Consider the following 13,054-nt stretch of genomic DNA (forward strand, 5'->3'; position numbering starts at 1 on the left):
CCATCATCCTCAAAAACTACAACTTGAATGCCCTCCAATAAAGATTTATGACACTGTTATCAACTACACAGATCACTCAAAATTTCTGGGAGTCTGGCTAGATAAGCATCTAAGATGGACTATTCATACACAAAAGCTAGCAAACAACTTATGTAAAGTACGTTTTGGCCTAAGGGTAGTTAGAAGAGTAACTGGACTAGAGACCGTCCGCACGTCATATTATGCTCATTTCCAATCTTTGTTACGGACTGATATTTTGGGGCAACTCGGTAAATGCAAAATTGATCTTTAAATTACAGAAGAGAGCTAGAAGAGCTATGACCCAGGCCCCAAAAACGACTAGTTGTAAATAAATTTTCAAATCATTACATATATTACCTCTACCATCTTTGTACATATACGAAACTCTAATATACATAAAATCCAATTTGAATGATTTCACAACCAACTCAGGATTACACTCATACAACACAAGGAAAAAAGATGACTTGCACATCGTCCCATGTAATACAAGTCTATGCAAGAATAACTTTAACAATGTAGGACTTTGACTGCTAAATCATCTGCCACGATATATTAAAGAAATACCGGTACTATATAAGTTCAAAAACGCTCTGAAAACTTACCTACTCGATCATTGTTTTTATAAAGTGTATGAGTTTCTCTCGTGTGAGACAAACACTAATCAATTATAATCACATAATTCATTAATAATCGGTTTTGGAAATCCCTACTGCGCAGTTTTCCTTTCTTTCTTCCAGCAACCAAGATAACACAGTCAGAGATGCACCTGAAGGGGCTACTCAGGAGAGATTGCAGATACCAAGAAGCTGCACCAGGAATGGAGAACAGATGTAGTGAGATGTTGCAGTGTAGAGTCTACAGTGGAACGTTATACCAGTGCTATCACCAGATGTAACTGAATGGGCTACCCTGGAGAGATTGCAGATACCAAGAAGCTGCACAAGGAATGGGGAACAGATGTAGTGAGATGTTGCAGTGTAGGCTCTGCAGTGAAACATTATACCAGTGTTATCACCAGATGTAACTGAATGGCCTACCCTGGAGAGATTGCAGATACCAAGAAGCTGCACCAGGAATGGAGAACAGATGCAGTGAGATGTTGCAGTGTAGGCTCTGCAGTGAAACATTATACCAGTGTTATCACCAGATGTAACTGAATGGCCTACCCTGGAGAGATTGCAGATACCAAGAAGCTGCACCAGGAAGGGAGAATAGATATAATGAGATGTTGCAGTGTAGAGTATATGTACCTCAGACCACAATATTTCATGTCCTGCTTAAATTGGTTCTGCTGGAATTTGATTATTGCCTGGTGATTTCTGGTGTTTCAATTTTGCAATAGCAGTTTCAACCTCAAAAGGACTGGGATCAGGTACTAATGGCTAAGCTGTATGTATTTCTATCTGCATAACATTACTGACCACATGTACGAGTACATTCAATAACTGAATGTAGTTCTTCCATGTATTCAAAATGTTGTGTGAATCTGCAAGCAGATCACCATTCTCATCCTTCACCAAGTTACTGCTAGGCTGGTAACCCCTCTTAAATTCATTTTTTATTCTATAGCGGTCTCTAATGTTCTTGTTCTTAGTGTTGTCTTTGCAAGCTCATTAATTTTGTCTTTCAGATTTTCCTTCATTTTATTTCTGAAATACCTGCTGGCTTCATGTCTTATATTGTTTGGACTTAAAAAAAAAAACTTAAGCTATCCCTGTAACAGGCCGTGAAGGCCCATAGGGTTGTGAGACGTTGAGGGTCCCACATTATCTAGACAATTGGCTCAAAGATGGTGGTAAGGTTGTCAGCCTTATGCGCCAGCTGTGCTTTACTCCCCAGGAAAATTATTTAATTAATTCCTGGTACTCATTTCTGTTAGAGGCTGAGTCGACCCCAGGGCCATAGTGCGGCTGGAAAGATTAGGTCAATTGAAAAATCCAATGACCTCATCGGGACTTTAACCCGTGATCTTCCAGCTTGTAGCATAGTGCCTCAACCAAATACACTACCACGTGTCCCCTATATTGTTTGGACTAACCATATTTATTCCACTTGGATCCTGTAAGAATTGCAAATTGGCTAGTTTCCTTTGGTCTAATAATTTTGAGCATCCCTTGTCAAACAATGGCTTATGGTTCTTTAATTCATGGTAACCTACATTCTCTTTGGTTGAAATTTTGATATTATCTCTAAAAGTATCCCAAGCTCTGTTAATATCTGCCAAAGTGTCTAAGTTTTCCAAAGCTGCAAAACTATCTGATATTTCAACATGATACTGCCCTTTACCCTATACAATGTTTAATTTCTTTGGATTTAACCTCTCCATATGAACTCCATGCGATGTGTGTTTACTCCCTGACAGTTTCTTCCTAACTTTCACCACCACTAGATAGTGGTCAGAATCACCATGTGCTCCCTTGAATGATCGAACATGAAGTATATTTGAATGTCGTCTCCTATCTATCAAATATGGTCAATTTCATTGTGCATCTTTCGATCAAGAGATGTCCAAGTAAATTTATGAATGTTACGATGTCGGAATGTTGTACCTATGACAATCAGATTTTTGGATGCAGCAAGGTTTACTGCTCTAACTCCATTATCATTATTAATTTCATGTAAAATTTCATTCCCATCCGTGGTTTGAAAAAGGCTTCCCAACCTAAATTGACGTTGAAAATTCCCAACAGAAGTTTCATATGTTATTGAGGAAATTTATCGAATACACGTTCCAGTTCTCCATAGAACCTGTCCTTCATATCATCAATTTTATCATTTGTTGAGGCATGAACATTCAGAACAATGATATCACACAAGCGACCTCTTAGTACGTATTATTATTATTATTATTATTTAACTGCAATTGGGTATTCACCTGGTGGCAGTAGATCTTACACTGATACAGACAAGGAAAGACTATAATATAAGGGAACAATACAAAACAAAGTACATACAATAAGCAAGGTACACATAGTGAAAATCCAAACAAGCGTAGTGCAAATTATGTGGGACATCCCATGACTTACAAACTCCACCTTCTTAACTGCCCATATGATACTCTTGTGTACAAAGGAACCTGTACCTAATTCATGATTCTCATTCCCCTTCAAGAGAAAAATGTATATTCACCTGCTGGTTCGGTGCCACCTCTGTCCCATCTGACCTCCTGTATTCCCACTAAATCTAACTTATATTTTGATATTTCTTCTGCCACTGTCATGAGGGAACCTGCCCTATACAGACTTCTTACGTTCCACGTACTGTGTAAAAATACACGCTATCAAAAACTATTTCACCAAAGGGTTGATGTAGCGTTTTGAACTTGAGAGGTGCTTCGGTTTCAAATATTGGTTGTGGCACTTGTTATACTGACTGAAGTTTTCGTGATTTTCCTCAAACACTCCGGGTTCATGTCAGGCTAGTGCCTCGATTAGATCATGATTGTTTATTTCTAAATCCTTTCCCATTCATCATTTATCTGTCATCATACCATCTGATGCTATATTGCCCAACTACCGGCAACGCCGTAAAATACCTACAAAAACAGTTTCATTGTGCTGAAATTGATAGAAGTTAATAATATCACTTAATCAATCAAAGTCACTGGTCACTTTACTGGTATAATACAACGAAATTAAACTGCGCAGGGAATGCGCTACGCGCTCGCATATCAAAATTACCTTGTATGGTACCAAACATTACGATCGATAATTTCTGACACGACTACAGAAATAATTATTTTCAAGAGATGAATATGAAGGAGCTGGAGGCAGAAGGTAAATAATATAGAACCGACACTGTCGTAAAGAAGGCGAAGTATAAGACCTTACAGCCAAGGAGTAAGAAAGAATCACACGGTTCTCCTTACAAATTACAAGCTGCTCCTAGCTACACGTAACCCTGCAACACATTTTCTTTCACTGTTAAATTAGAAGTATCAAGCAGAAGGTACGAGCGGTACGAATTTTATTGGCGCGTCACGAGTGGTCGCCAGAGATAGATCAGCGGTGTGTGCAGAACTTCACACTTCGTTCTATCATGAAAACATCAGTCTACTAACCTGCACCGTAGTTGCACGAAATCAGACCTAAATTATGTGAACTGTTCCTTTGTGAGGGCATCATAGTTGCTTAGCAGTAAAATGTGCGCCGCTTGTGAAGAAACTCATTAGTTTCACACACACACACACACACAATGCGTAAGAGGCTTCAATCACTTGAATCGGGTCTGTGTCTTTGAGGCAGGAATAGTGTATAATGACACTGTGCGCATGCTCATTTGGCCATCCTCCCGTCCCTCAAGCACATTCACAACACTAACTACCAGCGAGCGCGTAATATTGTATACTCACCGTGGACAAGTAGATATCCGTAGGGACTGTCCCAGTGCAGTGAGTAGTCCCGCGGTAGGCTGAAGGTATGTTGTTTACGGAGAACGCAGCCTTACGCCCTACCAATAAGAGGCTGTTGAGGTATACGACAAACACGAGTGCTGAAAATTGCATTGTATTTTACATGAATTTAAACGAGTACAAATCACGTAACCCACAGCCAGCAGTTTAAAATACCAACCAGCTTTTAAAATAAAAACTCAATAAAGTGATCTTATAAAAACACCGTTAGCTACACAAATTATGACCGTTATGATTGCTTCCTTTCAATCGTGAAATTACTAAATTAAAAATATAACTTATGTTGTTATAAATTTTACTCGCAAACATAAGTTAGAGTCTTAAGCCGTATTTACGATATAAATCTATATAGACATTTAAAATAGGACTTGGCTTATAAAATTGGAACTTTTTAGATCTACGGCCATCATTATGAAAGATTTTTAAGTGGCACAGTTTTCCTTGTTCCCCTTTTAACAGTTCCTTTTGTATAAGCTTTTCTACCGCTGCTGAAGGAAAATTATTGAATGACACTGAAAAGTAGCCATCCACGGCTGTTATATATACACAGGTGTAAATACCCTGCTACCACGTGATTCATACCTAAACATTGGTACATGTCCTCCTTCATGGCCATAGCCGCCAGGAGTGTTGCACTAGAAACGAGACTTTAATATGCACTATAATTATTCTTTGGGATACAGCAAACATATTTCGAAGAGGGTTGGGGTAAATATGATCTAAGATTTCTAATTGGATCTCAGGCCCTAATAATGAAACTTATGAAGCTGGCCACACCTGTAAATTCATTGTCTGCCATAGCTGGCGACATTTTTGCGGAACCGATGAAATCGTACTAATATGCACATGGTCATCACACTTTAAATTGGCCAGCTGTTTATCCTGTAACTTGTCCACTTTCTTGGAAGGTTTTGTGTATATACATTCATATGTTTGCCACAAGACTAAATGTAACCTCCACATTTTCGTCCTTTGCATGCACCTGCTTCAAGGCCAATATCCTCCTCCTTTCCGATTCACCAGACAGAGATATAGTGGTCACAGCCAACTGCGGCTTAATTGTTAATGGCATGAGAGGAAAATATGTAATTTCCTTTGGATATTTGGCTTCAGCCTTGGTTTGCGATCAGTAGTCCTTAGTAGTCTCTGTAAAGGAAAGAATTTTGTAATTTTACAGAACAAGCATAGTCACAGTTTCTCCTCTGTATGCTATTGTATCACGTGATCCTTTCTACAACAGTGTACACCCAGTGCGTGCAGTAGGAACTTTATGTTGGCCTACGTTAATTAATGTCGTGTGAGAGGCTAAAGGCAGAATAAGTTATATGAGCTGCACATTGAGCATACGAAGAAGTTTTGGACTGGATGGAAACAAGTGTTATTAAGTATACAATTACATGTTTGATGTGGCGAAGTTGGAAAAGTTAGCATGAAAAAGAATATGATTCGACCTGGAGGAGAACTGAAGCAGAAAAATGGAGACAAATTGCTTGAAACAGAAAGTATATATGTAAATTCTCTTCCTGAAATGTTTCCAATGTTTCACCAGGCCAATAACTATGTGTATAGTGATTATATACAATGGTGGGAAATGTTAACAGCGTTTTCTGTTTGTTGGTTACGCGCTTAAGATGACAGCATCTAAGTGGAACTATATGTGGCCCGCACGGAGAAGGTTCACTGTATACTGAAATCCGACAATAATTTCTGTTTAAAAAATTCGAATTATTTTAATGACAAAAAAGATAAAGCTATCGCTGTAACAGGCCATGAAAGCCCATAGGGTTGTGAGACGTCGAGGCTCCCACATCTTCTGGACAATCGGCTCACAGATGGCGGTAAGGCTGTCAGCCTTATGCGCCAGCCGCCCTTTACCCCCCAGGAACATTCCTGGTACTCATTTCTGTTAGAGGCCGAGCCGACCCCAGGGCCACATTGTGGCTGTAAGAACAGGTAAATAAAAAAAAAACGCAACAAAAAACCAATGACCTCATCGGGAATCAAACACGCGAACTTCCGGTTTGTAGCATAGTGCCTCAATCAACTACGCTACCGAGTAATGAAATTAACTCGAAAATCACTGTCCTCCGGAAATCAGATATGTACGGATAAATTGATTTCGTGATGTAATGATAATAATTGAGTTTATTTAGTAATTCCTTTATTTGTTTATTTACGTGCTGAGCTCAACTGCCGGTGTCTAGTTACAGAGTCAGTACGAATACAAACAAGAACACAATGTCACAGCGACAAAACAAAGACAAATTGAATGAGTTAAGGTTATTTAAATTTAAACTCCAGTTTCTAAAAATATCTCCCGATGTAAAACTGCATTAGCAGCGGAAGCACATCTAGCTCAAGGACAATGGCTGGAGGAGAAATTCGACATTGAAACGTAACATAGGCCTGTGTTCCAAGAAGAAATAGGAATACCGATTATTTCGAAGAGAGAGGGGCAACATTTAGTGCAATTATAAACATTTATTAAAAAAGAAGCATCAGAGTGTGATACTTGATAAATAGTGTCAGTAAATTTAATTTAAAAATTTCCAAAAATTTCCAATCATGTTGGTGCTGGATATCTTGAAAAAATGTATTGTGACAACGAGCTGCAAACTTCCTTAGTACGTGCTCAAGTTTACTGAAGTCAGCAATTGTAACAGAGCTCCAAGCAACGGAAGAATACTCAAGTTGAGATCTGACCAGAGCGAATTATGGCACCAGTAAACTATCAATGATGGACAAGGAAAATGTGATTTCATGAATTAAATCCATTAATTTTATAGTATAATAATAATTTAATTATACTATTGGGGCACGCGGTAACGTAGTTGGTTGAGGGGCCGGAAGGTCGCGGGTTCAAGCCCCGATGAAGTCATTGGATTTTTTCAACTTACCTAACCCTTCCAGCCGCACTATGGCCCTGAGGTTGACTCAGCCTCTAACAGAAATGAGTACCAGGAATTAATTAAGTAATTTTCCTGGGGAGGAAAGCGCGGCCGGCGCGTAAGGCTGACAACCTTACCGCCATCTTTAAGCCGATTGTCTAGATCAGCCGTGTCAAACATGCGGCCCCCATAGCCACAAAGTGGGGCCCCTCAACTTTTAGAGCTAATTGATATTCAAATCAATATTAAAATTTTAGTAGAAATATTTTTGTAAAGACAATTTTCCAACAGACCAGGAGACAAGAAGTCTCACGCAGGCATAAATTAGCAGGATGCAGGAAATTCAATGTTTTGCTATTTCTAACATAACTTCTTGTGTAATCTCTCTTTTTAAATTTTGAAAAGCTGTTTGATACTTGTCAAAAATGGCATTCTCTTGCTTTTTAGAACTGTAGGATATGTGACTTTAGGTAATTATATTGAAATTATTCCTAAATAATAAATAGAATTAAATTTCCTTGTATCAAAATCTAAGGTATAGTTCTATTTTGAGTGCGGCCCTGGAATATTATTTATAGGGCTGAGGTGGCCTTCTGTACAAGTTGAGTTTGACATGCCTGGTCTAGAAAATGTGGTACCCTCAACGTCTCACAACCCTATGGGCCTTCACGGCCTGGTACAGGGATAGCTTTACTTTACTTACTTTATTAATATTAGGTCTGACCGCCTCTGTGGTCTAGTAGGAGAGTTCCTGGCTACAGATCAAGGTGACCCGGTTTCGATTCCCGACGCTAACAGATTTTCTGAGAAGTAGTGGGTCTGGAACGCGGTCCACTCAGCCTCGAGATGATAATTGAGGAGCTATTTCAAGGAAATAGCGGCTCCGGTCTAGAAAACCGATATTAACGGTCGTAGGGATCCTTTGCACTGACTACGCGGCACCCTCTATCCGCAAATTTTGGCACTAAATTAGCCGAAAAGCGGCGGTCGCTCGGTCGGTATTGTTCGCTTGCGGACTAAGACCACGGAGTTATATGAATATTAAGTCTTTGAAAGTACAAATACTTTACCGAAGCAAGCACTGAAAAAAAAATAGCCTCCTAAAACTCATGAGGTTGCTTTAAATAAAGTCGATAATTTTGTTGCGTGGTAACAGATATCCGACACCTTTCCTTCGTTTTCTTAGAATAGCAATGCTGAAAACTTGTGATTAATAATACACCAATTCTTTCTTACATTTTAGAACAATTTATTTTGGCAAGTCAAGATTCTCTTGGCCTTTAGAATGAAGAGAAGTCATGATCCGTTTTTGAATCATGAAGAATGACAGATGTTGAAGGCTGCTTCTCATAAGAAATGCTCCCACACAAATGAAACGATTAAGCATAATAAATATTAATTATCTAGTTTTTATCGCCATTTATTTTCAACAGCATTAAGGAATTATTGAAATTTTCATGTTTTATATTATTCAAAACATGACGAAAGAAAGTTGTATATAATGTAGTTCCGCACTCACATTTTATCTAGATATGTTTGTACGACTACGAATAGGATAGTTCGAAACGATTTCTTGAAAATCAAACGCGACAATAATTACCAGTTTGTAGTACGTATTCATCCTCCCATCTTATTCGATATCAAATAAACTGTGCAGTTCATACGGCATAGTTAAATTTTGTAAGATCCAGCTAATAGAAAAAAAAATTACTTGTGCTAATCCAGCAATAGGCTATATGGTTGCTACAGACGTTCACACAAAATTTATTGTGCGTAGGGAGACTATGGTCCTGAGATTTTTATGAAATTATTTAAGCTCTGGTGCACCACATCTTACACCAAATTGCTGCAGTTCAACCTAACCTGATTTAGCCTTTAGCTCATGTGATCTGTTCTACCTTAACCTAATTTTACCCAGTGCCATCTAAGACCGCGTGTGTGGTCTAGTGGTCTGAGTTCCTGGTTACAGATCCAGAGGTCGCGGGTTCGATTCTCGGCGCTACCAATTTTTTTGAAAAGTAGTGGGTCTGGAACGGGGTCCACTCAGCCTTGTGAGGATAATTGAGGAGCTATTTCAAGGAAGTAGCGGCTCCGGTCTGAAAAACCGATCTGTTGCGCTGATCACGTGGTACCCTCTATCCGCTAAAGTTGGCACTAACTTCGCCGACAAGCGGCGGTAGCTCGGTCGGTATAGTTTGCTTGGGGACTACAGGCCACGGAGTTTGTTTGTTGTGCGATCTAATGCTAAATTAAAATTGTTAATAAATATTTAAACGTTAAGAGTGAATATACTGAACAAATATAGTATTCTAATTTGCCACATTAGTAAAATGCATTGCGAAGATGAAAATAACAGTAGCAAAGAATGTGATCGCCCTGCATTGCTATGGATTGTTTGAATAAAATTTGGGTTTACTATTTTACTACTTTATTGGCCGCGCCGTAGCTCAAGCGGTTAGTCGCTTCCCACCGCGGCGGCCCGGGTTCGATCCCGGATCTGGTCAAGTGGGATTTGTGGTGGACAAAGTGGAGCTGGGGCAGGTTTTTGTCCGAGTACTTCGGTTTCCCGTGCCAATCTTCATTCCACCAATTGCTGCACAACACCCTCACCTTACATCTGGAGCTGGTACAATAGGCCAGAAGTGGCCGCAGTACAAGGGACTTAGTTCCACCCCACTAGCAGTAAAAAAAAATACTATTTTATTTGTGTAATTTCGATTAGGAGTACGGACGATGGAATGTATACTTCACGGGGCTGGGAGTTATTCATATATATTTACTAACATGACGCCTCCTAAGAATTCAAGGAGAAGCCACATCGTTTGTTATGTAAGTTTCCATACCATTAAACTCCCATGCTTTCTCTTTTATTCCTTTCAAGTCGTACACGTTATCGAATGATACTTCGAGGTCGGTCAATTGTAAACCGCCTCGTATATATACATAGTCTCTCTCTCTCTCTCTACGCACACACGCACACTAACTTACTTACTCATGGAGCTGAGCCTTTCTGGCGGAGCTTCCAATTCTGCAGCTACTCAAGAATTTCCCAGCATTTTATGGAACCCGAAGGTTCATTACCGTGTTCACAAGAGCCCTCCACTGGTCCTTATCCTGAGCCAGATCTATCCAATCCATACCATCTCATCCTATCTCTCTAAAATCCATTCTACTCGTAATACTGTCCACCCACCTACGCTTTGGTCTTCCCTGTGGTCTCTTTCCTTCTGGCTTTCCCACCAATATCTTATACGCATTCCTCGTGTCCCCCGTTCGTGCTACATGACCTGCCCACCTCATCCTCCTTAACTTGATCATTCTAATTATACTTGGACAAGAGTACAAGTTATGAAGCTCCTCATTATGCAGTTTTCTCCAACCTCCTGTCACACACATGCACACACTCAAGAGTGGGACGGTAGAGTCAAAGAGATGGTTATAGAGCATGTTCTAACCTGTCACCGCATGTTGAATATAGATGTTTTCTTACCCTCTGTCGGAAAATTTTAAGTGCTAGAATGAACAGCGAGTTTTAACACCAAGTTTCTTGTGAAACTGAAGAAATCTGGGAAGGAAACTTCTCAATTATTGACTGGGGCTTACGGTGAAGAGTGCATGTCTCGTGCACGCGTTTCTGAATGGCACAAAAAAAAAACATGCAAGAGTAGTTCGAAGTTCAAGGCAGTGTTGATTGTTTTCTTCAATATCCATGGTATTGTAATGACACAGTGGGTTCCCAGCGGCCAGATGGTAAATCAGTAACGTTACCTTGAAGACTTGACGAAATTGCTCATGGAGAAACGGTTGGATTTTGCACCAAGGCAAGGCGCCAGCCCACAGTGCCTTCTCTGTGAAGCACTTTTTAGCTAATCACATCACTGTGCTTGAGCACCCACCCTGTTCACCAGACCTGGCTCCCTGCGGCTGCTACCTCTTCCCAAAAATCAAGTCGGTGCTGAAAGGAACCCATTTTTCTTTTGTGAAAGCAAAAACGACGGAGATCCTCAACAGCCTTTCAGAAAGTGATCTGCAGAATTTCTTTGAACGTTGGCAGCATCGTAGGCAGTTGTGTGTCAACTCAGAAGGGAACTATTTTGAAGGAGATCCTAGTTTATTTTCTCAATTTGTTAAAAAAAAAGTGATACAGGCACAGTCTTATTTCTTTTGTGTCTGACCCCGTAATGTATTACACTATATCGACTTCAAAACATTATCAGTACTTGTATAAAAAGCGATATATGCTTGAAAAGAAAAAGGACTGCGCACTCGTTCGTGACCTACTACATAACGTTACAGATTAAAAATTCTTTGTTATGACAACCCGAGACTGTGTAATTTCAGAGTTTTCATCTCACTGTTATATATACATATACACACGCACACGCGTACACACACACACACACACACACACACATACACACACTATGCTACAGCGCGCGCAGATTTTTCAATAACCTAACCTTTTACTATCCCAGTTTACTCTTGTGGCTTGGCCTATTTTAGTTGGGAGAAGTAATTTGCGTCACAAGCATCTCATATTCATAATTTCTGTGTACTTCGCGTGTCTGGATTCAGGTGATTACAGACAGCTTTTGTTGGACAGTGTTTACCGTTTGATAGTTCTTATCGGACCACAAGTTGGATGACCCTGTAACGGCCTCCTATCCAATGAGTACGAGTAGCTCTTTCCCTGCGGACAAAGCGGCCGAAGAGTGAATTTGACCATTCACCCACATCTAGTGTCGAACTGTGCATTCCTTCCTCCACGCGTCTTCACGCTTTGGTGATAATCAGGGACAGCTTCATGTATGTATCAAGCACATGCAAAATTGAGTAGTATCTGAGTACAGAACGAAACAAGGTAAGCAGACACATATTTCAGTCTCTGTATCGGGAGCTGTTTTTCAGTCTCTGAATTCTAAGCCTGAGAAAGTTGCAGGAGTGTCCTTTTCCATGAAAATGGCATTTACTTAATTACGTTACGTTACTTTTTCGCTCCGAAGTAGGAGTATGTATCGCCCCATGGTCATTATACATTTTTCTTTCTCTGAAACTGTGAGAAGCTGTAATCATTGCCGTCACTTAAATCATGTTAACCTCGGCTATGTTGCTGTTACTAACCGTTGACAAGGGGAGCAAGCTTCTAACAGCGTGACAAACAATTACATCAGAACATGAAAGAAGCAGTATCCTTGTATAACATTTTATTTATTCATGAACCAGTTTTCCTCTTCCGACAAGCTGATTGATTCATCACGTACGACACACATATCAGAAGTCAAGGTAAATCCAACAGACATTACACTCTACGAACCTTTTTAGATGGGAAACAAAGGAATGCAGGTAGTTACTATAGCATTCTGACGATGGTGCATAACACACAGAGATATTGGTTTTTCGGACTTTATCCATCGTCCTTGTTTTAAGATAACTAAGAAAAAACAAGACGTTTCGGAAACTGGATCTGTTTCCATCCTCAGGTCCAGTGATTGAGGCTAGCTCTTTCTAAGGGACCCAACAGAATAGGCGTTTTCCCTCACCTGAGGACGGAAACAGATCCAGTTTCCGAAACGTCTTGTTTTTTCTTAGTTATCTTAAAACCAGGACGACGGATAAAGTCCGAAAACCCAATATCTCAAAGGAATGCAGCCTATGTGTGCCCTGCAATCACAAGGTCTGGCTTCGTAGGTTACTCTAACTTTACTTTCTGCAACAATTTAAATCAGTAGTA

General features: G+C 39.9%; 1 protein-coding gene across 2 annotated transcripts in view; it reads right to left on the reverse strand.

Annotated features, from left to right (window-relative positions):
* LOC111865864 (lipase 3) overlaps positions 1–5,420 on the reverse strand; it is a 35,524-nt gene extending 30,104 nt beyond the window's left edge. Inside the window, exons 1-2 of one of the 2 annotated variants that reach the window (XM_033752014.1) lie at positions 5,213–5,420; positions 4,376–4,515 (exon numbers count right to left, since the gene is read on the reverse strand). In XM_033752014.1, the coding sequence (XP_033607905.1) occupies positions 4,376–4,515; positions 5,213–5,246 (174 nt within the window). In that variant the 5' untranslated portion in view covers positions 5,247–5,420. Of the gene's footprint in view, positions 1–4,084; positions 4,245–4,375; positions 4,516–5,212 lie in introns of those variants that run through there. The other variant, XM_033752015.1, reaches the window with a different exon arrangement.
* Between the last annotated feature and the right edge of the window lie 7,634 nt (positions 5,421–13,054).

This window comes from Cryptotermes secundus, unplaced genomic scaffold (assembly GCF_002891405.2).
Source record: "Cryptotermes secundus unplaced genomic scaffold, Csec_1.0 scaffold1392, whole genome shotgun sequence".
Classification (NCBI taxonomy): Eukaryota; Metazoa; Arthropoda; class Insecta; order Blattodea; family Kalotermitidae; genus Cryptotermes; species Cryptotermes secundus.